The sequence below is a fragment of the Mauremys mutica genome, chromosome 21 (genome assembly GCF_020497125.1).
Source record: "Mauremys mutica isolate MM-2020 ecotype Southern chromosome 21, ASM2049712v1, whole genome shotgun sequence".
Taxonomy (NCBI): Eukaryota; Metazoa; Chordata; order Testudines; family Geoemydidae; genus Mauremys; species Mauremys mutica.
This window is the reverse complement of record NC_059092.1, coordinates 10,105,518-10,131,526: the sequence shown is the minus strand read 5'-3', so window position 1 is coordinate 10,131,526 and position 26,009 is coordinate 10,105,518. Positions and strand designations below refer to the sequence as shown.

The window sequence follows — 26,009 nt, the reverse complement described above, 5'->3', positions numbered from 1 at the left end:
AGATCACTGGCGATTTTCCCCAAGCAGCATTTGGCTGATTCCAGGACATTACAGCCTATGTTTTCAAAGACTAGTGATTTTGGGAACCCAACCTGACACCTTAAAAAGGGCTTGATTTTTAGGAGGGTGGCTCAGCACTTTCTGAAACCCTGGCCCTTTTAAAATGGCTCAGGTTAGGCAGGCAAAAATTGAGAGAGTGGAAATGAATACTCACACCAAAAATTCAGACCTACTCTCTTCAAACTCTTGTAAATATAGGCCTACTGTCTTTGTAAGAACCAGTGCCATTTAAATGCAATCACCAAACAGAGGATAAACAAAAGAAGAATGAAAGGCAGCTTTAGGCCAAAAAATGATTTTATTATTCAAAAATATATATTTGTTTTTTTTAAAATAAATTTCCATCAATTCCCAAACATTTTATGGTTCATTATTAACAGGAAAAGAACTCTTTACAGCTTGATTTATAAAAGTTAAACCATGTGGGAAATGGCCCGTTTCCAGTGTTAGATTTTTGTAAAAACGTATATAAACGGTCACATCATTGCTTTGTATGGACACTGTTAAGAAATAGTACTTCCTTTTAAAAAAAGCACTGTGACAATACAAATAATTGGCGGTGTGATATAATGACTGAAAAAAGTTACTCAATGGGCTCCTCTTTGCAAGGATGTTTAACACACATTCCCTCAGCAACACAACTGCACACAGCATTCCTAGCTCACTATTCACTGAAAATAAAAATCTATCAACAGTTTCTATTAATAGCTTTCCCAAAATGTAACTAGCACTCTGATTTCATGTCCTAGAAGGAAGTAGATCTTTACCACACTGTCTTTTTCAGTGTCAGACTTATTTTAGAGTTTCACGTTCCCTCCCCCACATCCTGCTCCCCAAATCTCTTGCTGGTAAACTTTGGAGGTTTAAAAATATTTATCCCCACTCTGTTATTTTCCATTTGGCAAATACGAACAAAGGATTAAAGAGTTTAAAACAGATGCTTCTGAAAAAGACATCGCCTTGAGAAATACATAGAAAGATCTTCAGTGAAGAATAAAACACAGATATATTGCAGAGCGCAATTACTAACGAAGGATACACTTACATACAAAGTTTCTATTGGAATTTTATAAAGGGAAACCTGAGGTTTTATTCACAATTTTGGGGTGCCCAACCTAAGATATCTGAAAGAGGTCCTGATTTTCAGAAAGAGCTGAGCACCCAACTTCTGAGAAATCAGGCCTCTTTGAGGTGGCAAGTGGGGGACCTCAAAACCACTAGTCATTTTAAAAAATTTCAGCCAAATTATTCAAAAAAGAATCAAGGAAACACTCCACCCCTAAGCCACTCCTCCAATGTCACAACCCCTTCCGATTCGGAGAGAAATTCTGCTGATAGCCATTACATTTATCCTCCCCCCTCCCTTTTTTGTTTATTACGTTAAACCTGTTGCACCACACACGCCATTTGCATGAAGCCGAAGGTAAAACAGCTAATTTTGTTTAACAAAGAAAAATGAAGCTTTGAATTTTCAGCTATCCCAGGCCTAAAACCTCCTCCTCTACATGGCTGCTTCAGCCACGGGGGCACCTTTTGGAATTAGCTGTGTTAGCAACCTGGCACTTCAAACCAGCAGAGAGCAGGGGGAATTGTGTTCTTCCAGGTCTGTGACAGAGGGCTAGCAGCACCACCCTGAGCACTGACAGCCGGAAGCAGTTAACCACTTTTCTATTAGGAGATTATGAGGGGGGGTAATTACTATGCAACTGGAATAACTGGCAGTAATTGGGAGGATCGGGGGGGGAAGGGGGAGCTCAGATGCTGTATGGAAAGCCCCGCCTGCTGCATGCCTGTATCCTTTGTTTGGTTTGGGACTGAGGGACCATGGAAGCAGGCCAGAAAGTGAGGCACAATGGGTAGTTAAGGGAGCACCCCATGACAAGGTCCTATTGTAGGGGGTTGTGATGGTGGTAGCAGTCTGTGTTAATGCTTTCAGAAGCTGGAGGATTTTCTGTCTGGAAAAAACAATGTAGCTGATGGTATGAGACACAATGCAGAAGAGGAAGACCAAAAACATTTTCTAAGGCCAGTAAGCTACAGCATCGTCCCTCCTAAAAGCAACCAACAGGGTTTCCCACTACACAGTGCTTTACGCTCACCCTTTGCTTTGAGGTGGATAGGTAGGCCCGCCTGTCATCATAATCCAGAGAGGAGGTAACTCCAATCCACACTCATATCTGATTAGACAGCCTTTGTCTCCTCGGGATCTGAGCCGATGATGTAGCTACACCAGTGCAACCTCCCTAATGTAGGCAAGCCAAGCTACGTGCAGCAGAGCAATTTATCCCAGATTGATCAGAGGCACCAGTGCAAACCGCAGCTTGGTCTTTCTGCACTAGATGCTTGCACTGGTGCAACGACCTCAGTGGCAGAAATCAAAGCAGCCCGAATGGAGAAAAGGCCTCAGCTCTGAATTTCACTGAGATCAGAACATGTCTCCCACCCCAGCCCTGGGTCTGAAAACAAGGGACTGGTTCTCAGAGCTTCCCCATTTTATTTCTATCCACAGCATTAAAAGAGGATTGCGTGTTACAATAAAAGCCATTCGGAATGACCAGGAGTGGGAACACAGGAACTGCCAGACTGAAGGAGACCCACATCCCCGCGTCTCGGACAATGGCCAGCATCTGATGCTTTGGAGGAAGGTGCAGGAGACCCCCCGCAGATGTGGGATAATATGACCCCCCACATTACATCTCATCCTGATCTCTAGTAGTCAGAGGCTGGTTTGACTCTGCAGAGGAGGGGTTCTACATCTCTTCCAAGGTTTTTTTGGTATTAACTCTGCTAACGCTGGATATATATATATATATATATATATATATATACACACACACACACACATACACTCGGAACTCCAAACCAGCTTACAGTGAAGTCCTACTCTGAAAAACAGGAAATGTCCTGCAGCCCCGTTACACTCTGAATCCTAGCTGCTGATTTTAGTGACCCATATGTTTTTCCTATTTGTTACTCCCGTTATCCCCTCAGCCATGAGAGTGATCCCAATTCCTTCCCAGCTTATGCATCATCCACACGGCTAGCGGTCTGACTGTGCCCTGACTGCCCTCTTCCACCAACGTCCATGGAGTTCAGTGGGGTGCAAGTCAGGCAGAATTTGGCCCCACTATCCACCTCCCAGACCCCTGGAGAGACTTTTCCTCCTTCCCCACTCCATCAGCATTTCACATCCGTGTCGGTCACGAGGGCTGGCTCCTGAGAATCTTGCAAGCCGGACAGGAGCAGCCTCCCATGGTTTCAGGCTCAAACAGTGCGGTGCTTGGAAACTACACACAATTTATCACCACTTGGTTTGTTTGGTCATGGCGCCACCTTGTGTCAGACTCCAGCTTTTCCACTGAACTCCAGTCGTGCCCGTCAGTCGTCACCTGGACTCCAACAAGACTGGAGTGCTGGACAACTAATTCTTTCACTAGCTGCAAACATCAGAGAGTCAACAGCCTCCCCAAAAGGTGGCTGCTAAAATCCCTCTGAAAACCATCACTTTCTTCCCTTCTCCAGTTCTGCCGGTCAAGGATGTGGCATTGCTGGGTGCGGATCAGACACCAGCAGATCTGGATTTGCCAGGAACTGGTAGAATGTCCCTATTCTGGGTTCCTACAGCTCTGTCTTGTACTCCTGGCTCTGCAATGCTTGGGTGGATTTCCCCCCCCCCCCCCCCGCCCCAAGATCATAGAGCAGCTCAACATCTCCCAATGCAGTGGGCAGGATCCGGGTTTCCTTATCTAAAAAAAGAACGTTCCTCCTGCACTCCACAGTAAATAGCCCACTGAAGCAGGCCATAGCGTCACTAGAGTATATGGGGCTAAGGCTTATATAAAGGACGAGCAGCACATGGACAAGGTGGAATTTAGGCAGTGGGGGAAAGAGGGTTCTAAAGATTCTTCCCCCTTTTTACTAAACAGGACGGCACCCCCTGCTTTTGTGCAGTTGGTCTATGCTCTTCTGACCCCCCTCCGATGTTTTCAAAGGACGTGTCCTCCCTACACGGTGACAGTGGATTGGCTAGAAAACACCCAGGAGACAGAAAACTCCCTCCTCTTCTCCAACAGCACGCCAGTGCCCTGGAGTAACAGCCCCGGTATCCTTGCCATAAGCGCTGGGGTGTTGGGATCATTACTGCTGAAGACCGTAGTTCTGTATACAGCTGCCTCGCGGGGAGATGTCGTAAGCTGCTGAACAATGCCGCAGCTTGCCCGTGAGGGCGGAGGAGGGCTCTTCCCGGGGAGTATAACAGAAAGGCGCCTCAGGATATTTAAGGAAACCCAATTCCATCTGCAGCTAACTCTGCCCTCCACCCCTGATCCTCTGAGAAGGGGAGCTTCCTGCAGCGGTAACATCACGCCGCAGACAAACGCCATCTCCAGAATAACGGGAGCTGAGCCACGATGCTCTCAACCCAATCCCCATAATCCTGAAAGCCTCAAAATCCCTTGCCTTTTCCATCCCCCTGGGGTGCTGGCTTCCCACTTAGGAAGAGCAGCAATTGCTACTGATAACTACGCCTGTGCACCAGGACAACGTCTAAAGCCTCCGCACACAGCTCAGTGCCAGGGAGGGGGAGGTGTCGGTCACACAAGGGATGGTCCCTGGGTGTCTGCAGCTTCCAGGGCTGCATAAACACAGCCATGTAGGGAAGGGGACTGGTTGTTTCTCTTTGTTTGGGGGCGGGCGGCGGGAAGAAGGGGAGGAGGCGGAATCAATAACAGGGCCAGTGCAATTGACAAAGGTTAATATGAGACAAATCCCTGTGGATGGCACAAGGCAAGCAGGCAGGGTCTGGCAAACTCCAGTGCCCAAGGACTGTACCCAATCACGCCCTTACAATGAGGCAAGGCCCCAGACCTGCCAATACAGGAGAGCTCTAAAACAGGAACTGCAGCAGAAGACCTTAGACTAGGAGAGCTCCACAGAGGAAGAGTGGGGAAATGGTCAGTATTTTGCTGAAGGAAAGGGTTGGCACAATCTGAATGGGACTGTGATTGGGCCGTGAAAATGCTTCTGTCAGCCTGTCTGATCAGAGGCGACCATCAGCAGTCAGTAACACGGCGCTTCTCTCTGCGCCTCTCCTCTGAGAATCCTGACGAGCTCTGCAGGCAATTAATCAGAGCTGTCTCGGATGGCTCCTGCGAGGTAGGTAAGTATTATGAACCCCACGGTGTGTGGGGGAAACTGAGGCACAGAGCAGCGACGTGACCTGCCCAAGGTCCCAGAAGCAGTCAGGGGTAGAGTCAGGAACACAACGCTGATCTCCGAGCGCTGAGCCGCCCCCGCCTTTCTAGGCTTAGATGACAGAGCCGTTACAGCCCATGGATCTTCACAAAAGTTAGAGGGACTGTTCAGAGCAGGAGCTGTTATTGTAAACACCGGAGCCTGTGTGCAGTGTTGGAAAATCCCGGCTCCAGGCGGGTAACGGGACAGACATGAGGGGAGGGTAAACCAAGAGATTATCCAAGCAAAGCGTCATAATCCATGTACCACACCAGCTGGCCAGAGCTGGGGTTGACCCCTGAAATTGGCCACTTTCTGGGCTCCTGTCCCACTCTGCTGATCTGGGTCGTGATTTCATGCTTCCCCTTCCCCATCACCAGCACGGCCACCTGCCTGGCTTTGTTGATGAGAGGCAGGCTGAGGCTCATCCTCTGGTGGGGTTTGACGGGGCTCTCGGTGAGCACCACCGTCTGGGCCCCGTCGAGGCCGCTGGACGAATGCGGGAAGAGCGAGGCCGTGTGCCCGTCGGAGCCCAGCCCCAGCAGCACAAAGTCCAAGCTGGCGTTGGTCACTAGCTCTGCGATCTCCTTGGCGTACAGCTCCGGCCCCCGGTCCTCCTCCACGCACAGCCGCCGGTTCAGGTGCACCGGCATGGGGTGGATGTTGAGGTAGGGCACCCGGACGTGCTGGAGGAGGTGGTCGTGCAAGCTGCGGAAGTTGGACTCCGGGTCGGCGAGCGGCACGCAGCGCTCGTCCACCAGCCACAAGTGGGTGTGTCTCCACGGGAAGCCGTAGTGGTGGGTCGCCAGCTGCTGGAACAGGGTGATGGGGCTCGAGCCGCCTGACAGGGCCAGGTGGAACTCGCCGCAGCGTGTCACAGCCTTGGCCGCCGCCGTCTCAATGTCCGTTGCCAACTGGGCAATCAGCTCCTCCGGCCAAGCCGAGACCAAGGGGCTTTGCCGAAACTTGGCCTGGATGGTTCTGTAGTCGCTTGGCATCTGCCCATCGGGGTGCAGCAGTTCCACCGGCTCCTCCAGCGTGAAGGACAGCTCCCTGCCCACCATTTCAAAGTCCAGGAGGTGCTGGTTCTCCAGGCCCCCCGGGTACAGGCGCGGGACCTGCTGGGTTAAGCTGTCCAGCAGCGGGGTCCAGAACTCCCAAGACGCCAGCAGGTTCTCCGTGGTGATGAAGGAGTCCTTCCTGCCGTGGAAGATGCTGGAGATGAGGACAGAATAAGCCTCTCTCTCCTTCACCGGGCTGTACACGTAGTAATCCGACAGCGGGAGCCCGAAGAGGCGCAGCTGCGGGCGATCCACCACCTCCTTCCAGCTGCCTTCTGGCATGATGGGCTTGAAGAGGTTCCGGCTGATCAGCACGGCAGGACAGCTCAGCTCCCCGTGCCCGATGTAGAAGATGATCTGCTTGGGTCCACACTGGCTCTGCCCCGCCTCCCTCAGGCTCTCGCGCTGGGTGCAGTAGGCCCGGTTCTTGAAGAGGACGCGGACGTAGCCTACCCGCTCGTCCAGGGCTTTGCCAGAGGTGAGGAGGAAGGGGACTCCCTCCCATCGCAGGTTGTCTAGCTGAATCAACACACCTGAAATGACAGGGGAACCTCAGGTCTGAGCCCAAGCACCGTTCTCCTTGCATGGATCCTGGCATCCAGAGCCTCCCTTGCACCCCAATCAGCCTTCCCCATCACCCCACCAGGTCTCTGCTCTCCCGATCCCCAAGGATTTGCCTTGCTCCCTCCCAATTAGCCCACAACGTTCCTCTGCTTGCCTAGCTACCTCTTAGGACAGCAGCTTCTCTGGATGAGCCGTCACATCATTCCCTCGTCAAGAATCAAAACACTGAGCACGTGCAGCATGGCCAGAGATGGCCTTGTGATGAACTGAGGTCCACCGGCCCCAGAGAAACCCCCCCGTTCTTACCTTTTGGAGACATGGAACGGCCCCCAGACAGTGAAGGAAGGGACCTAAGCCACTATAGAATGAATTCCTAAAAATAACTGACATTTATAGTAATAATTCCACATGTGGCTTCACGGGCCAACAGACCCTTCTAGATCCCTGGGTGGCTGGACCTCGGGCTCTTGAGGTCCCACAGGGACAGAGGCCCTGGAAATAAACAAGGCAGCTACTGTCCCCGGGTAGCAGCCGTGGAAGCAGAGACAGAAGTTAAGTCACTGGCCCACAGCCACAGAGGAAGCGACGGAGCTGGGATTAGGATTTGGCTGCTGCCCGTTGCCTAGTCCCATGCATTGACCACACCCCACCTGCCTCAGCCACTATGCCCTATGACGTCTGGGTCTGGGTCTTGCTCCCACCTGCAAAGGTCGGCGTCGTGCTGACATAGTCCTGTGCCTTCTGCAGCTCCTCCCGCACCTGGCCGGCGTAGGCCTGGTATTGACCCAGCACCGCACTGGTGCTCTCCAGGCCCTGCAACGACTTGAAGGTCTGCAGCTTGTGCCGGAGAACCTCTTCGGCGCTGCTGATGTTGGCCGGCAGCTCCATGGCGAGATACAGCAGGACCTCGGTGAGGTGGTTCTGGAGGACGTCACGGATGACCCCGTACTGCTCGTAGAAGCTGGTGCGGCCTGAGTGCGACGAGGAGGCGAGAGACGAGCAGTCAGCGCGGCAGGAAAAAGAAACCCCCCTGCAGTCCCCAGCATGTGAAAGGAGCTTGAATATTGGTGCCCGAGGGAATGACGGGACAGGCCCAGGGACGGAGCGGTCTCTAGCCCCAGATTGGGTACAACGCCAGCTGCCTCTGCGGGCACCTCAGCAACTCACTTCAGCCCTGCACACCCCTTCGCCCACTGCAGCGGGGCCTCCCAGGAGAAGCTGCTGCAGCTGATAAAGGATTCCCAGGAGATCGGCTCCCTCACTGGAGCAGCAAGAGGGACCACGGCTGGAGGAAGGAACGGGAGAGTGGGGGCTGGGCGGGGTTGGCGAGCTGGGTGAGCAGAAGGGCTAAGAGGAGGCAGCAACTCCTGTCTGTCCTCAGGCACCAATATAGACTTAAGCCAACCCTAATTACAGCCTTGCATGGGGCTTCCTGAGCTCAGTGGGGGCGGGGAGGGGGCTTTGCCTGACCAGGCCGGCAGCACAGCCCATGTGCAGTCTGGGCCAGGGATCAGCGTCCAGCCTACGTGCTGGGAAAGGAACGCAAGACGTGCAGTGCCGGGCCTCTCTTTCACCCCGGCAACGATGGGCACATCTCAAGGGGCAGGTGGGATGGCAGCAGAGCCCGGGGTCTCTAGCTGGGGTGTGAATCCACATCAAAGCCTTAACAGAGGGATCAGAACAAACCCGATTACCCCTCGCAATTCTGCAGCAATGGAGCAGGTCAACGGAGCAGCAGCTGCCTGCATTACACTGGGCCCCTTCCATCCACCACTCCACGCACAGCCCACTCCGAGCGGCTGAATACTCCCCCGTACCATCAGCGTAAGCCCTGCCCTTTCTGCCAGAGTCAGGGCTTTACCTGTTTCAATACAGGCCGTGCCTTGCCCTGGGCTGATTTCTTACTGGGGCCGGGAGGGAGAAGGACGATGTCCTATTAAATGCAGGGGATTCAAACCAAAGCCTCCTGTTAGCTGGTCGGGGCAGGCGACGCGCTGCAGACCTCGCCCCTGCCCTGGGCTTCCCCTTGGTTTGATACCGTTTGTCTCCCTCTCTCTAATCCAAAGGCGCATTTGTTAACGCAATCAATGCTGCAGCCTCTCTGGAAGCCAGGCTGCAGGGGGATTGGTGGGGGGGGGGTCAAATGATCAATGACCAGGCTTTAATAGGGGCCTTATTTAACACTGCGTGTGTGGTGGCTAGGAGCAGGGGAGGGAGAAAAAGGGGGGCAGAGACACAGTCCTGATGTTGCAGAAATAAGGGCGCCTGGCGTCCCCACACCTGCTGCCGGCGGCGGCCCAACCCGGAGCGCTTTCCGCTCAGCGCTGCGGCGTGGGGCTGTAACCCTGCAGGCAGCCATTGCCGCCGTGTCCTTCAGCAACAGACCCGCATCGCTCCCTCTCTGAGCGGCGGCTGAGAGAGAGGCCCCTGTGCCGGGATGGATGAGCGCGGCCTGGGGGGTGCGAGTAGCCCCCCTGGGCAAAAGCTGCAGCAGCCTAACCCTGATTTAAACTTTCACGCCACAGCACCAAATGAGCCCTGAACCCACCGAGTCCCTCTGCAGCAGAACTCAGGGTCTCTGGGCATCGATGTGAAAGGCTCCCGAGCTCTGCAGCAAGAGGAAGGGGCAGGTTCCCCCTCCAGCAGAGGGAGGCAACAGCCCTGACTGGGAATCAAATTTCTGCCTCTCAAGTGCCCATGCAGAGGGACCCCGCTCAGCTACCCACCTGGCCTCCTTCTCATGCATTTGCAAATTCAGCCACAGGGGTCAGCCGCACACAGATACACTAAAGCCACCCAGGGCCTGAGAAATTCCCCCTGGCTAGCTCAGCCCAGGCTCCCTGACCTTTAGCATCCAGAGTCTCCTTCAGGACAATCTCTACTCTCTCCACATGGTGCCGGTTCCAGATTGGGTCCAGAAACCGTCGGTTCTGGTCTCGGAAAGGCAGGATGTGGGCCACAGCCTGCGAAGGAAGGAAGGGAGGGAAGGAGGGAGGGAAAGATCAGCGTTAAAAACAAAAATCCAAAGCCAGCAGCATTTCTAGAGCATCTCCCATCCCACTGCTCCACCCAGCACAGAAACGCAGCCCTGTCTGAGGTGTAGGGAGCACACGGCATGGGGAGGAAGAGGGGAAATCGGGGAAAGCCCGACTCTTGCAGAAGGTACCGGGGGTCTCTAATGTCCACGTGGGACAGACATGAAAGGCCTCCGTGGACAAAACAAATGTTTTACCGTGTCATCGGAAAGCGACTCACACACAACACACAAGACACTCAGCCCCTCTCCCTCGGAAGGGCAAATGGCTGAGTCAGACCCTGCTAGGATTCCAAGCCGGGGTTCCAAGGAGTTGAGATGGATCAAAGGGGCTGCGTACATCACTGAGCCATCTGTTCTCACTTAGTGCAAAAAAAATTCCAGTAGAGATGCTCTCCCTGCAGTCAGACACGCACCCTTGTGACCGGACCATGGGGCCATGGATGCAATAAGGCTGTTTCAAAAAGGAGATGTCACAGCACAGAGGCCAGGGCAGTGCATCCACCTCACACACGTTCCCTCAAGGGGCCATGCAGCTGTTCAGATGCCACATCTGGACAGGGCAGCGGCATGTTCTCAGAGCCCTGTGTTCTGGGGTCAAGAGTGAAACTTCAGCTCGGCCCGCTCCACGGCTATGGAAAGTGACACCTTGTCGGCTGGCTGAGGAAGGCCGGGTATCTTCAACAACCTGATCCACCACAGCCCCCAAATCACTTGTGGTCTAGTGGATCTGGGGTTGGGCTGGGGAGTCGGAAGACCTGGGTTCTGTTCCTGGCTCTGACAATGGCCTGCTGGGTGACCTTGGGCCGGTCTCTTCCCTTCCCCATCCGTAACATGTGGCTAGCGACGCTTACCTCTGTATGTAGAGGACTCCGGTATCTCTAGCTGGCAGGCCCTATCAGAGCTAGATGTGCTGAAAACCCATGGAGGTCAAGAGGCACAAAGTCAGGAAAACTCCCGTATAAAGCTACCCATCACGTCTCTGGCGCCACCCAGCTGTTCCCAAACCAGTGGTTCACAGGGATAACCGGTGCTGGGAAGTGGGACTCTGGGTGGATGGCGGATAATTTGGAGTTCCTTGGGAACCCCTGGGAGAAGGCAGAAGAAATTGAGGATAAAGTGGGAAATGTTAAAGCATTGCATCTTTGGACTGGTTCTTAAGTAGGATGTTAACACTGATCTCCCAGCTCAGGATGGATCCTATTCAGGTACCCCTCCCTACTTCATGTTTATAGTTCAAAAGATGGGGTAGCGGCACAGTGGGCATCCAAAATGATGATCCCCTCTTAGTTCCTTATTAGAAAGATCCCAGCAGATCCAAGAGAGAACCCTGTTCCATCCATCTACGGCTAGAGGAGAGAAAGGTGTCTCCCAGTGTGGCAGATACAATCACCTGGATTGTGTGTCAGCTGCCTTCCAATTAGGAGACCTGACTCCAAGCAGGTCTGTACCAGTAATTTACCTGCTGGATCTGGCAATATCTGGTGCAGGGGAAAGAACAAAGTCAAAAGCAGAGAGCACAGAGGCCATAGGTCGGGGGCTAGGCTCTCACGGGGGTCGGGGTGAGGGAACAGTCCTGATTCACAGGAGAATCAAGTGATGAACCCCTTTCCTGCCCTGACACCCTCTTCCAGCCCAGAGCAGGAGAAGTGTGACTTCCTCTGCCGCAGGGCTACGTTCACTGCCTTTTACACCCCCTCTCCACTCTGTCCCTGCTGCAGTCACTCGCACAGATGCACCAGCCCCTGAAAAATTGGCTGATCATTTCAAAAAAAAAAAAAAAAAAAGCAACAGCACATCATATCAAATTAAAAGCCTCCTCTAGAAGCTGGTGCTAAGAGGCTGGGCCTGCGTGGAAGGGAAGGGTTTGCTTACTCAGCAAAATACAAGCCCTGACCTTGACTGGAAGACCAGATGGATTCTGCATCTCACACCCCCCCCCATATGTGGCCGCCTCGCTAGGAGGAGGAGAACAAAAAGCCTGACCCTTATCACTTTGGCATGAAAAGGTCCGGCCCCTGCATTTTCCTCGGTGAGAGATGGGCCGGCAGTACAGGGGAAGAGTAATGGCCAGTCGCTGCAAGGTCACTCGGCTGCAGCCCGGAATAGTGGGCTGGACACATTCTCTTTGGCAAGGGGAGGGTTTGAAACATGCTCTGAACTGCTCTGCCTGGGATCCCCAGGGGACATGGATCCCTTCAGACACCAGGGGAGGGGGCAGGATCCAGATATGCCGTGAGAGCAGTAAAAGAGCTCTAAGCGCTTCATCAACAGGGATCCATTTAGCCTCCAGACCCCACTCGCAGGCAGGGACCATCCTCATTTGCAGATGGAGCAGCTGAGGCACAGAGAGGACAAGTCACAGCGCCTCTAGGAGGCAGAGCTTGGAAATGAACCTAGGAGTCCGGACTCACAGTGGCTGTCCCATAGCCACAAGGCCAACCCGCTTCCGTTATTAAGCAAAGGAAGAGAGAAGCTGCCTAAGGAGATCTGTAGCTATAAGCCCGTCAGGATTGGTTGGGGTGGGAGCAGGGGAGAAAACACAGACCTTGATAACCCACCTTCTGGTACTCTTGCACCTAGTCCTTAATTGTTCGTATTGCCCTGATCTACAACAGATTCTCGACTCCTCAGGCACCTTGCCGCCTTCTGCATCTGCAAAGCGCCATGCACGCCTATGGCACTGTAGGGTAACGCAGTCCAGGGACATGCAGCGCGCAGACAGGCTGGCATTCGCTAAGAGGAAACGTGGGAGCAATGAAGCACCCACCAGCGTCTCCAAACTCCATAGGTCTGATGGGAATGGGACATCCTGGCCTGCAATTGACGTCACGCACACCTGACATGGCCCTCGCGGGACAGCTACAGTTCACAATATGATTGGACCAACCCTACATTTGTGAGATAAAAATTGCACAAGAGGACCCAGCCCGATTTTGAGGGGGAGGCTCGAGGTTCTGCCCAGCATGTTTAAAATCCTGCTGCACCCTCAGACCCAAAGGGAGGGTGGAAATATGCAGCTTGTGGCCTCCACCCCACCCCCTCCCGGCCTTCCCTTTACCATCCAGGGTGCCCCAGCCAGTCTTATTAAGGTTTATTTTGCTGATGCTGAATATAAGCCACGGATCCTTTCTGCCGCTGGGCAAAGACCAGTAGTATTAATAAGCGAGGAGAAGCCAATGTGGCCCTCGTTTCACAAGACAGTCAGATTAACAGGAACCAAGACAGCCTGGCTGGGTCACGGCTGGCTGTATATTAGTCTCCAGCCCTGCGCATCGTGGTGCAGGGGACAAGGTACCAGCCAAACGAACAGTGATAATAAGACTTAACAGGCTCCAGGTCACTTCACTGCTCCAGCAACCTAGGTGAGCAGCTCAGCTGGGCTGTGATTGGTGCACCTGGCAGCCTGCTGCCCACGTTAAATGAAAGCCTGAAATTTAGGGCCCTCCCACCATCCAAGCTCCCACCCCGCCGGGACCCCATCCAGCACGGCAACAGAGTCATTCCCAGTCTGCTCACCTGTTTGCCAAGGTAGTGATCCACCCGGTACATCTCCTCTTCCCAGAAGAAAGTCCTCAGCTCGACGGCCAGCTGCTGGGCTGACTTGAGGTCATGGCCAAAAGGCTTCTCCAGCACCACCCGCAGCCAGGCTCCGGGGCGCGGCCTGCAGCTGCCATTGATGTGGCGGGCGATCTCCGCGTAGGCGAAGGGCGGCACCGAGAAGTAGAAGATCCTGCCGGCTTCCTCCAGCCCCTCCTGCTGGAGCAGGGTCTCAATCTCCTGGTTCAGGGCAGTGTAGTTCTCGGATGTCTTCAGCTGGTGATACCGGCTCAGCTTGAGGAACTGGTCCTTGACCACAGCGCACCTGTCGGGGGACACGTCCGACGGGCAGACCAGGTTCTTCAGCACCTCAAACATCAGCCTCTGCCCTGGCTCGTGGGCCGTCAGGGCAGCCCCGTGGAAAGTGAAGCTGTGGCCACTGCTCACCTGGTCCAGGTAGAGATGGAACAGCCCCTCCCACAAGTACTTCTTGGCCAGGTCCCCCGTGGCTCCCAGCAAGACCACCGAGACATGCCCTCGAGACTCCTTGGCCAATGATGGCAGGGCGCCTAAGAGAAAGACGGTGCACAGGGCTGCCCTCAGCATCCTGGGGGAGGAGACAAGGACCCAGGGAACCTAGAGGATGGGAGAAGGGAAACATCAAGCTACATTAGCACAGAATATAATGCCACAAAACACAACCCCGGGTGCTGGTTCTTCCAGAGCACTCGAGCCAGGAATTTTCACCTGGATTCCTCTCCCCAAAAGTCTCTCTCCTGGTTTGCCACAGGCGGGAGTGATCTCAGCTCTGCTGATACAGCCCTAATTAAAGCTGAGGTCCCAGATGCTGCATAAACCATAAACCTGTCAACAAGAAAGACCTGATCTCATGGGGGTAGAGGGGATCAATGCCATCAGCACTGAGCAATAGGGTGGGCAGACCCGGCACTAGGCATAAGCTGACTAAGCAATCGCTTAGGGCCCCAAGCGGCTCAAGGGGGCCCTCTATTCACTTTTTTAGCATGTGTTGTATGTGGGGGACCCCCACACTATCCCTGCTTAGGGCCCCCAATGGGCTAGCACTGTGTGTGTGTGTGTGTGTGTGTGTGTGTGTGTGTGTGTGTGTGTGTGTGTGTGTGTGTGTGTGTGTGGCTGGCTGCGCAGGACAATAAGGCTGCATTAGTGCAGGAAGCCTCGTCATCCTTACCCCCCCGTTTGACAGAGTTTATGATTACTGCCAGCAAATATTTGCATTACCGGGCCCACACACCCCTATCAGGACTGGGCTCTGTACAAACATAAAGAACACAGCACCTGCCTTGGAGACCTTCCTGCTGTGCCAGCACTAACCCCTGCATGGTGAGGTTTCTGAGTGGGAGTCGCTGGCTTTGAGCTGTGGACATGAAATCCATTCTTACGCGAGTTTCAGTGTCTGCTGCAAACAAACGTGTGCGTCACTGCATGCAGGATGCTACTTCCTGCTTGGGGCTTTTCTTCCATGTTGGCACCAATTTGCATCAATATTGTCACAGCGCTTCAGAGACAGGCGCCACAACTGGTAGTCCCGGTTTTCTAGCTCTTCGGTTCACATCCATAATATGCAGCCATAAGACTTGCATGTAACTATGTCCCCATGAAACAAGTCTGGTATATGTAGCTATGAATCAGTGATGCATTTTTTGTGTGTACTTGCACCTTTATATCTCTAAGCACTCTGCCTGTCTGCAGAGCTCCCCCATTCTGTTCCCAGAGTTGCTACAGCCTATAACAGAAGAGATGCACACAGTCCACTCTCCAAAATAAACTTAGCTTTTGTTCTTTCTTGCTTCCGTTTTCTTTATACAAAAATACAAGCAATTTTTTAGACAAAAGTACAGCTTTTGTTCTTTGTGCAAGGCGGTGATGTGGGAAACCAGGAGAGAGAACCCAGAAGGACAAGTTATGAAGACAGCACAACGGTTGATTCATAATCTATTGCATCAGTTGTTATCTCGCTCTGTTCACCTAGTTTTCTGGAGTTGTGCATTACTGGAGAGCAGCCACAATGATAGCACAGGATTGAGATAATCCAGGGCTTTCATGGCACTGCAAACAGATAAGCCTTATCTACAACAGCAAGTTGTGTCGCTTGAACTACACCAGTTTAATTAAAGCGTGAGAACACGCCCAAGTGCGACCACAGTCATAATGGTATAAAAATGTTTAGACCACTATAGTTACTCCTGTACTCTGTGCCCACAGCAGGTTATGTACTGGCCTAACATCATCTCTCTAACTGACATAGTTACACTCGTACAAAACTGGTGTTTAGACCAGGACTTAATGAGCAAGTTTCTCAAGTGTCTCAGTGAAACAGGAAATGTATTTGACACCACAGACCCCGTTTGCTTTTTGCACATTCTGCATTTGGAGCAGTGAAACTAGTCATTTCACTTTCTAGCTCTCCTGCAGCAGCTGCTCAGGATGGATTTCTCCAGTGCATGGGCCTGGCAAAATATCATTTCAGAAATTAAAAAACAAACAAACAGGTGACAATATTTCCATTCACATGAGGGTTTGAAACAACCTGGTTTTCTTTTTAGAGCAAGACTATGCCAGGGAGAGAGCATCACTCCAGGGTATTAGGTTCATTCTCCTCAGACAAGAAACACCCATTCTCCACCAATACAGTAAATGATCCATAATGAAGGATGCAGGCTTTTAAAGCCTGTTTCCTCTGGTGTCAGTGACCCCAACAGTACCCATTCAGGCCATATAGGTCAACTGTAAGGACCAGTCTTGTTCAGATTCTTGCATGAAAAGGGAGCATTGGGTATTTAGGATTTTTCTCCTGCTCCCGCAACAGCCTCATATCATCTGCCACCGGCTTCCCCTGACCCCACTGCCTGCTCTGCCAGTTCTGGGCTAGTTCACTTCTCCCCATCCCAAAACATCAGCAGGGTGGGGAGCTGGGTGCTAGCAAGGGGAGCGTGCCATGTTCTGTTTAACAACTAGGTGGCCCCACTTGGCTCTGGCCACATGGCTCAGGCAGAGCAAGGCTTCTGATTACTGGACTGAGCGCTCCGAGCTGGTTTGAACTCCAGTTTCCAGAAGAGTGCTGAACACAGCTTGTCCTGTTCAAACCACGTTCAGCACTAGCTCAGATGCCCTTGTTGTCAACCTTGGGTATCTTTCGGTGTAGACAAGGCTACCCAGAAGGAGCGTCGCAGTGGGCAGGCCCGCGTCTGAAGGGGAATGGAGTGAGGGAGAGCTGGTAGGTTTGGAGGATAAAGGCAAAGGAAGAGAGAAACAAAACCCAAACTCCCCCCCACCCCCATCCCTGCGCGATCTCCCCTCTCCTCCAGCTTCTGCCTGGAGCTTGGCACCTCAATGAAATGTTTCTGGCAGTGCCAGCACAGCGTGCTAGGAATGGATGGAAAGTGGAGAGGTAGCAGCACCCGGGAAACAAAGGCTTCTCCACAGGCTCCCAGAATCCCTGGCTCCAGCAGACAGCTCCCCTCTCTCCCCACACACAGTGACCTGTGCACCAACATCCCTTCCCTTCCTCCTCCCCAAGCCCCACTTCAGGCTCTGGTTCTGGAACAAAGGACCTGGACTCGGCGGGCTGAGCGGGTCCCACCCTCCTAGCACAGTCCTAATGAGTTTCCATACTAATGGGGTCCAAGGAAAAGTCTCCTCTTCAGCGCTAGTGTTTTCACTAAACCAACACAGGGAGCCCCAGGAAATCCTCACCGCCCTATCGTGAATAAACATGATTAAAACGCACACTGGTCTCACCCAGCAGACTCACCCCGGTAACACAAGGACTTTGCAAAGACTGCAATGGTGAAAGAGCTCTGGAAACTGACTTCCTTCTGTTAACTCCTGACCACAGATCTTTCTTCTCCTGCAGCCAGAGACAGGCTATGGCAGCGCACTCAGGACTAGCAAACCGATCGATAGTTAGACAAACAAGAGGCCTCGTTAACGATAAGCCAGCTCAGCACTTTCTGGTAAAGGGGAGGAAACAGCAAACCTGAACCTCCCATTCCCAGCAGAGAAAAAACAAATGCTCCTGTACCCGTCTCCAGTCAGCACTTCAAATTCATTGGTCCAACCAAGTTCCTTTTACTTAGCTGTCCAGGAATGGGGGTGGGAAGGAGAGATTTTTTCCCCCCCAACATGGATTCTTGATCTTTTATTTAAAAGAGTGAGAGGGGAACCAAGAAAGGTTAAAGCTAAATATTTGCATCTAGGCTTGCAGCAGATGTGTGAAATGCTGGCCCATGCAGGAAGTCCAACTTCCCAAGAATTTTCTCTGAAACATTCATCTGATTAGTTAAGACACTTGAGAATCATACCTCCCACTCGTAGGGAGACGCACTGGTAATGGCTTATAGTGAGCCCTCAGTGAGAGGGATTTAAGAAAAGACTTCTCGAAGTCACAAAAACTGTGTGAAAAAAAGCATACATTTTCACACACACATACACACACACAAATAAAATAAATCAAGGGTTTGATACTGCTGTGATTCTGAATGCCCTTGATCAGCGTTGAATTTGCAGATTAGGAAAGATAGTGCGGAAAGATGGAGGAAAAGCACTAGTGTAGGTCTTGAGAGACCTGAGTTCTTGCCCCAGCTTCGCCACAGTCTCCTTACATGACCTTGGCCAAGTCACTTTGAGGCCTTGTCTATGCATAGTTAAGCCAATAAGAATGTGACCCTCGTGAGAGATGTCATTTTTCTAATGAAACAGTTCAATCAGTATCGCCCCCTACCAGTTATAATGGTATAAAGGTGCCTTATGCTGGAATAATTTATTGCTTTTCCCAACAGGAATAGCTATACCAGTAGAAGGCACCTTTCCACCAGCGCAACTGCATCCACACTGGGTGTTGTAGCGCTTTATCTTAACTGGGATAGAGAAAGCAGCACAACTTGCGTTCATAAACAAGGCCTTAATCTCTCTGTGCCTCAGGTCCCCAGCCATAAACGGGAACAACATTCCCCTTCTCCCACCTTTTGTCTGTCTTGTCTATTTCGGCCCATCAGCTCTTTGGGGCAGGGACTGTCTCCTCTTACTGGCATGCACAGCACCTAGCGCGATGAGCGCCTATACGCGCAGGGGCCTCTCGGTGCCGCTGTACTACTACTTAATGTGCTTTTCCCCAGCCCTGGCTGATCGGTGGGGTTTTCAGGTACACAGAGCAGCACAGAGGGCGTTTCTTTGATGTTTTTCAAACACAGGGAAGAACGTCCCCTGGCTGCAGAGGAAGAATGTCACACATTGGCTGAACACAGGTAGAGCAAGTCTAACCGGGGGCATTTAGCAAAGGGAAACAGGAGATCGCCTCAGCGTTTACCACAGTGTGGAACGCTCTCTCAGGAGACAATCTGGGATGAATTCTTTTTCTCCTGGGAGCTCCTACAAGATAGACCTTCACTCATCAATCTCTTCCCAGCCATCCACTGTAACTCTCCTACCCGCTCCTTCCTTCTTCATCATTGGCTACTTAACCTCTATGCAACTGTCAAATTACACTGACAACCACATAGGGCCAAAGGCATGGGACATAATCCCCGTGTCTACTGTATTACAGGGAGTGATTATTTTGCATGTGTACACGACAGTTCTTCCTTCCATTATGGAAATGTAATAGAATAATATTATTGTATCCGGATCAGCAACTTCTATTTAACCCTAGAGTGCTTCAAATGTATAATTGAAATGCTCCTACCTGTGGGGTGCAGGGGGCTAGCTCCCTAGAACACAATATAGTGCATGACAGCTGAGGCAGGGTGAGCAAGGATTTCGGCTAAGGACCCTGGCACAGCCCTCAACTCTTATAATAAAAAGCCATGGAATCTTCTGTGATCTCAGATGCATACGGGGCATAAGGAGGGGGGGCCAGGTTACCTGCCCGGCTACCCCCAATCTGAGTGGTGTTGCGACTCCGTGTGCCAGATCACAACACCACTCGCTTAAATTTGGCCCACGCGGTCCTGCGTCATCCAGTTAGGGGCTGGGGTGCTGTGTCCCCCGCTGTGCCCCCAGCTGTGTGGGAAACACCCGCATGTAAACTACAGGGCATCATTTATCAACTCCAACACTGGAAAGACGAACCAACCCTATAGGGACTAGAATCTGTGATGCTACACAGTTTGGGCATCCCAAAGCTAAGATAACCCTTCGGGAGTTTTTTCTGTATTAGACCAGTGGTTCTCGAGCAGGGGTACACGTAACCCTGGGGGTACACAGAAGTCTTCCAGGCGGATACATCAACTCATCTAGATATTTACCTAGTTTTACAACAGGCTGCATAAAACGCACTAGCAAAGTCAGTACAAACTAAGATTGCATACAGACAATGATTTGTTTATACTTCTCTATATACTATACACTGAAAGGTAAGTACAATATTTATATTCCAATTGATTTATTTTATATTACATGGTAAAAATGAGAAAGTCAGCATTTTTTCAGTAAGTGTGCTGTGACACTTCTGTATTTTTAGGTCTGATTTTGTAAGCAAATGGTTTTTAAGTGAGGTGAAGCTTGGGGGTACGCAAGACAAATCGGACTCCTGAAAGGAGTACAGTACTCTGGAAAGGTTGAGAGCATTAGACAACTTGTACTGATGTAATTAAAACCAATTTAAAGTCAGTTTAGTCACACCCATGCAAACCCCCTACTGTAGACACGTTTACTGGTTTAAAGTGCATCATACTGATTTAGCTCAATTTGGTAACTGAATTAAACTGGCGTGAGTATATTTTAAACCAGTTTGAAGTGTGTCTACAGAAGGGTCTTGCACCAGTGTAAGTAAGCTGATTTAGGTCATGTCTACACTCGCATTTATGTCGGCAAAACTTTTGTCGCTCAAGGATGTGAAAAAAACACCCTCCTGAGCAATAGAAGTTTTGCCTGCAGAAGTGCCTTGTGCACAGCGCTTTCTCGGCAGGAGACACTCTCCCGCGGACATCGCTTCCACCTCTCGCGGAGGCGGAGTAATTATGCCGACAGGAGAGCGTTCTCCCATCAGCAGAGCGCATCTCCACCAGACGCACTGCAGCTGCGCCAATATAGCATGGTAGCATAGACTCCTGGGGGATTCAATTACACAGTCTCACACATTTCCAGTCCAACTAAAAACTGGTTACTCAACGCTTCCAATTGCAAAACACCGCCCTGCTGTGCCCAGAGCCAGCAGAATAAACCCAGTTCCCCTGGTTTACTGCTGTCAGATCATATAACAAAAAGGACCCATGTAAAAATAAAACCAGACGGGATTATGTTACCCAAGGATTCCTTTCCCATGTGCCCTATGGCTTAGCTATATGAGAAAGTTGCAACATTTTAACTTAAATCAATTTTAAATCTGGGTTAGTTAAACCCGTGCAGGCCCCTGCTCAAACATTCTTATTCTGGTTGAACAATAGCTTGTTTGGGTTTATTTGGGTAAATTCCCAAAACTTAAAAACCAAAGTAATTGCTATCAAATGGGCATAAGGCAGCCCTGGTGCAAAAGTCCCACCCCCCTCCCACCCCGCATAAGAAACACCCTGACAGCCACAAACCAGAAAATAAACAGCCCGATTAAAACAAATGGATTTTACAACATGGCCATAAAGGCTTGTCCTGCAATGACTCCATTCGGACAATCCACTGAGGGTAATGCTGCCATGCATGGATGCAGGAGTCCACCACACAACCAATTGCAGGATGAAGGCCTTAGACCCTACTGACCGGCAAACCAATTCCAAGGGCTTTCTCACCCTGGATGTCACTGTTCTCAGCAGTTCAGGACCCAAACTGAGAGCATTCCAGTTGGCCATAACCACTGTAAAATACACCCTCATCCTGCAACGATCTGTCAAACTATGGGTTGTCTTCAAGGTTAGGAGCCCAGTGGGATACCCAAGGGAGGCTGAGAGATTGTCTTAGGCCCTAATTTTTCATTACAGATCCACTAGTGCAGACCCCTTCAAATTGAGGTGATTGCAGGATCAGGGCCAAATATGTTCTCCTAAACTCTCTGCCTCTGCTAACCAAAAAGCCACCCACAGTGCGACACCGATCACCCCGAAGTCTTTAGTGCTGGGCTCTTTAAGGGAGTAAGATTGATTTGGGTTGGTCTGGGAGAGCACTGCAGAGAAAAATCACCTGTTAATCACTTATTACACACACACAGTCAGTCAGTCTTCTGACCGAAGAAAAGAAAAGCACTTACAGCCTTGGGAAAACAGCAGCTACTATCATGACTGGCTAGAAGTCTTAATCACCTAACTCGCCGCTGTATGAAAAAATGACAAAATGATCACCGAGTGGCACGTTTTCACTAGCGAATTAGCATTCAGTCCACCCCGCAAAACATTTAAGAGATATACAGCACAACACAGCATGGCTTAATCCTTCTGTAAGGCTGACCATAAATAAAACACGAAGGAAAGCGTCACCAAGAGGGAGTGAGAATCAGGGAGAAAAAGTCAGCCTTCTGCATGGGGAAGTATTAGAGAATTGGCACCATCAGTTCCTGGAAAGGTCAGAGGTTTAATGCCCCAGATCTCATTAAGTACAGAAGGAGAGATTCAAATTAGCACTTGATCCTTTCTATTAACTGTTCTGACAAAGCCGTGACCTCCAAGCCTCACACAAAGGAGGCAGAGCTTAGGCCACCAGCCCCAGAAAACTGAATCACAGAATTTCCAGCGAGTAGGAGGAGGAGCAAACTCGCATTTATAGAGGCCCCAAGCAATATAGCATCTATTCCTCAATGACACAGAAGACAAAACCTTGGCAATACAAAGGTTAGACAACATCTGAAGTGTGCGTTTCTTGCTACTCCGACCAGCGTGTCTAAGTGGAGATCTAAAATACTCCTCATCTGCCTTCCCCAGGCTGATTCCAACCCAGTAATTTATTTGTTAAACCCCTAAGCACCAAAGAGGCAGGAGACGAATTTCATCAAGGTCGTGGAACCATGCACAGAGGTAACCAGTGTCATAATTGGCAATAACTAGCAAATGATTTACCAAAAAACAATAAAACAAACCAGAGGGCTACAGAGCCAGAGATAGGGAAGTATATTTCCTTAGGTGAGATCTAAGGAAAAGTTACCTTAGAAGAGGGGCATTTCTTGTAACGTTCACCACACACACAACCTACACATAAATAACTTTGTCAGGTACCCGAGGGGTAGGCGTGTGAGACTGTATCCACAAAAACAACTAAGAGTCCAGTGGCACCTAAAAGACTAACAGATTTATTTGGGCATAAGCTTTCGTGGGTAAAAAGCTCACTTCTTCAAGATGCGTGGAGTGAAAATTACATGCATCTGAAGAAGGTTTTTTTACCCACGAAAGCTTATGCCCAAATAAATCTGTTAGTCTTTAAGGTGCCACCGGACTCCTTGTTGTTTTTATAAATACAGTAACTTTCTTCCCTTCCCTCAACAAGACATCACCAAAACCCACACCCCATAAATAAATCACTCCACACACACACACACACACACACACACAAAATCTCCCTACCTATAAACTACGGAGTGAGCTCCTCCCTTCACCCTCCTCCCGTCCCAGAATCCTCCACGGAACAGAAACCAAAGTGCACTCTGCAAACTGACTTGTGCAAGAAGAGCGAGCCCTGGCCATGGTGCTTTCTTTACACACACAGCCCAAGACAGGGGAGGGGAGGGACCTTCCCATATTCCTCCTTCCCCAAAAGCACAAGCTGACCCCTCCCCCATCTCCCCTAGGAGTGGGGCTCCCCCCAAATCCAGGTCTAATTCTGCAAACCCACAGCCCATCAGCTGACACGTGCTCTTGTGCACGGGCAGCCCAGACTGCCCCCGCTTGGCCGCACGGCAGCCCATCCCCCTGGGCTCCCCGCCACCACCCAGCAGCTTGCAAGCTGGGCAGAGTGCACGGCGCTGCAGCCGGCGCTGCTCCCACCACGCGGCGCACCCCCCGCCCCCAGCAGGGCCCAGGATATGCGCGAGCCCCCTCCCCCCGTACTCACCCCACGGGCCAAGCCACGGGAAAACCCTCCCTGGGCCGGGCCGGCTGCAGCTGCGGGCTCCGCCTCCCGCACCGGCGCACAGGGCTCCGCTCCTCCTCTGCTGGTAAAGTCTATGGTTCACGCTGCACTGGCTCCCGCTATTGAGAGGCGGGAGGGGGCAGAAAGACTGGATAAGTGGATTCTTAGGGATTCAGCTGCCAGGGTGTCTGGCCCCCAAACTAGGCAGCTCCCGTCTCAGAGGGGCCAGATGGCTTTTCCCCCCCCCCCAAAGAGTTTAGCTCCCATCTGAGCACTTAAATGAAGCTGGCCAGACTTCCAAAAGTCCCCACCAGCTGTAGAGCCCATGGGACCTGTCAAGTTTTGAAACAAAGCCGTGGGTGCTTTCTCCCACGCTGCCCCACACATGCTTGGGAGGGAGAAGCTCCCTGTTAGCATCCCCACAGCCATCTCATTCGCTGCCGTCAAACCCCTCCTCCAAACTCTCCTTTGCCATGTTGCCTTCAAAAAACTTGACAACCCTTGGATTGCTGGTGTGCTGAGATCACTGCCTGTCAGGCTGACCATATGCCATGGTTTCCTTGCCGTCCCCCATCTAGCTGTTGTCTCTTGTCTTAGCGGGTAAGCTCCTTGGGGCAGGGACCATCTTTTTGTTCTGGGTTTGTCCAGCACCTAACACAGGGGGGTCCTGGACCATGATTCGGGCTCCTAGGCTCTGCGATAATTCAAATAATAAATAATGATTAATAATTAACTCTCTGGGAAATCTGGCCACGCATGCACTGGTCTCTACACAGTCCCGATGTTCAGTAACTTCCCATCCCCGATTTTCTTCTCTTTATTTGTCTGTCGTTTACATTACCATTATGCTAAAAATGCTGTGAGTGGCTGGGCAGGGCAGGGCTACTACCCAATAGCTGCAGGAGAGATCTAGTTTTGCTGGGGAGTGGGGACTCACTAGCTGCAGGATGCTCTCAGGGCCGAAAGCTACTGCCCATGTCCTGCGAGGCACTGTCACATGATGACTTTGCAATTGAACCTCGAGACCTTTGTACACAGATTGAGGATGCCTAGGACATGTGTTCCTGCATTATTTGCATTGCAGCATAACAGACAAATGCAACATGATAATGTCACACCTTACCCTGTTTTGTTGCAATATACCACTACGATAGCTTATCCCATTGAACAGACTCCAATATGTGGCAACCTTTACAGACCATGGCCCTGATCTTGGAAGGGGGCTCCACCCACATGCAGGGACTCCATTCACACAGAGCTTATTGCAGCATCAGGACCCCATCTGTAGCTCCCACCACCTCCCCATCTAACAGGGTGTGAAATTGACTTGTGCATTACAAAAATCTGTAGTCACTTGAGACTTTCTAGTTGTCACCGTGTTGCATACCATGACCACTCAGAAATACATGGCAATAGGAGGGATTGAACTCTGATCTTTCTGCTTTTAAAGAAAAAAACACACAGTGAACCTCCATAAACCACCAATACAATACAGCTAATAGCACACCCTTGAGCACTTCTAATTCAATCCAGAAAAGGGCAGTGAGCTACATAGTAAGAACAAATACTTGGCATACCAATGCTGTGTTCCACCCAAGAAGCTCAAAGCACTTTACAAAAGTGGATCTATATTATGAAACCATTTTACAGATGACAAAATTGAGGCACAACAACAGAACTCAGCTCTCCTGAGGGCCAGTCCTACGCGCTCATCTCTACACTACACAGTTCCTTATGCTCTATTTGGTGGTATAGTTTCTTGATACCTGTAATTTACCTTCACTTTATTGGGTTCTCCCACAAAGAGTGAGCCAAAGTATGACACGCAGGCTTTTTTCAGCATCACTCAAAGACACCCTAATTCTTAACTGTAGAGAACACAGAGGACCCAGCAGCAAATGCTCCATCTTGATCTTCAGCACTGTGTGTTGGCAGAGCATCCGCCCTCCCCATCCAGCATCCTGTCTCCAGCTGTGGCCATCCTGGATGCTTCAGAGAAAGGGCTCACCTCTTCCCCGCCCCCAAGAATACCCATTTGTGCATCGGGGGAAAGGCCTGCCTTCATGTCAAGTGTGGCTGAGTAGTTGTTCCTAGATGAGTCCTCAGTAACAGCTGGCAGCTCAGATGTTGTGTCAGCCGGATGTGAGACATGGGACTGAGCATCAGAAACCCTGGGTTCTAGTGTCAGCTCTACCACTGACTTTCTGTGTGACTTCAGATAAGTGGCGTAGGTCCAGATTCTGATACCTTTACTTTGTGGGCTGGCCCCTCCCTCCATGAGTTTCTCTATTGACATCTCTCGGACTAGCTGAGGAGTAACGGCACTCTCCAGTGTGAGTCAGGGTGTGAGAACGTGGTGCTCGACCTTTTGGGGACTTCATTTCTCTGTGTGTGAAATGGGGGTAATGATACATAGGAAGGCAAGGCTTGTTGAAAATAATGGACACTAGACAATAATTCCTGTATCTGAGTCCATTACAGCCCTAGTAGCACTGAAT

At 51.1% G+C, this 26,009-nt stretch overlaps 1 protein-coding gene across 2 annotated transcripts; it reads right to left on the bottom strand.

The window, feature by feature from the left end:
* Positions 1-339: 339 nt before the first annotated feature.
* On the bottom strand, positions 340-23,588 carry H6PD (hexose-6-phosphate dehydrogenase/glucose 1-dehydrogenase). Of its 2 annotated transcripts, none has more exons than XM_044996229.1 (5): positions 23,494-23,588; positions 13,471-14,127; positions 9,763-9,880; positions 7,619-7,888; positions 340-6,886 (listed from the first exon to the last, which is right to left on the bottom strand). In XM_044996229.1, exons 2-5 carry the CDS (start codon positions 14,095-14,097, stop codon positions 5,529-5,531), a joined length of 2,373 nt encoding a protein of 790 aa, XP_044852164.1. In that variant the 5' UTR covers positions 14,098-14,127; positions 23,494-23,588; the 3' UTR covers positions 340-5,528. The 2 variants fall into 2 exon arrangements, with proteins under 2 accessions (XP_044852164.1, XP_044852163.1); XM_044996228.1 differs by lacking the exon at positions 23,494-23,588 and adding an exon at positions 17,282-17,409.
* Positions 23,589-26,009: the final 2,421 nt, after the last annotated feature.

Excerpts from the sequence above, each read along its gene's own strand:
- H6PD (XM_044996229.1), bottom strand. The coding sequence starts at position 14,097 with ATGCTGAGGGCAGCCCTGTGCACCGTCTTTCTCTTAGGCGCCCTGCCA. Across the intron at positions 7,889-9,762 it reads GGAGACTCTGGATGCTAAAG|GCCGCACCAGCTTCTACGAG; the intron begins GTCAGGGAGCCT and ends CGTCGCACTCAG. Across the intron at positions 6,887-7,618 it reads CACGACGCCGACCTTTGCAG|GTGTGTTGATTCAGCTAGAC; the intron begins GTGGGAGCAAGA and ends CTGTCATTTCAG.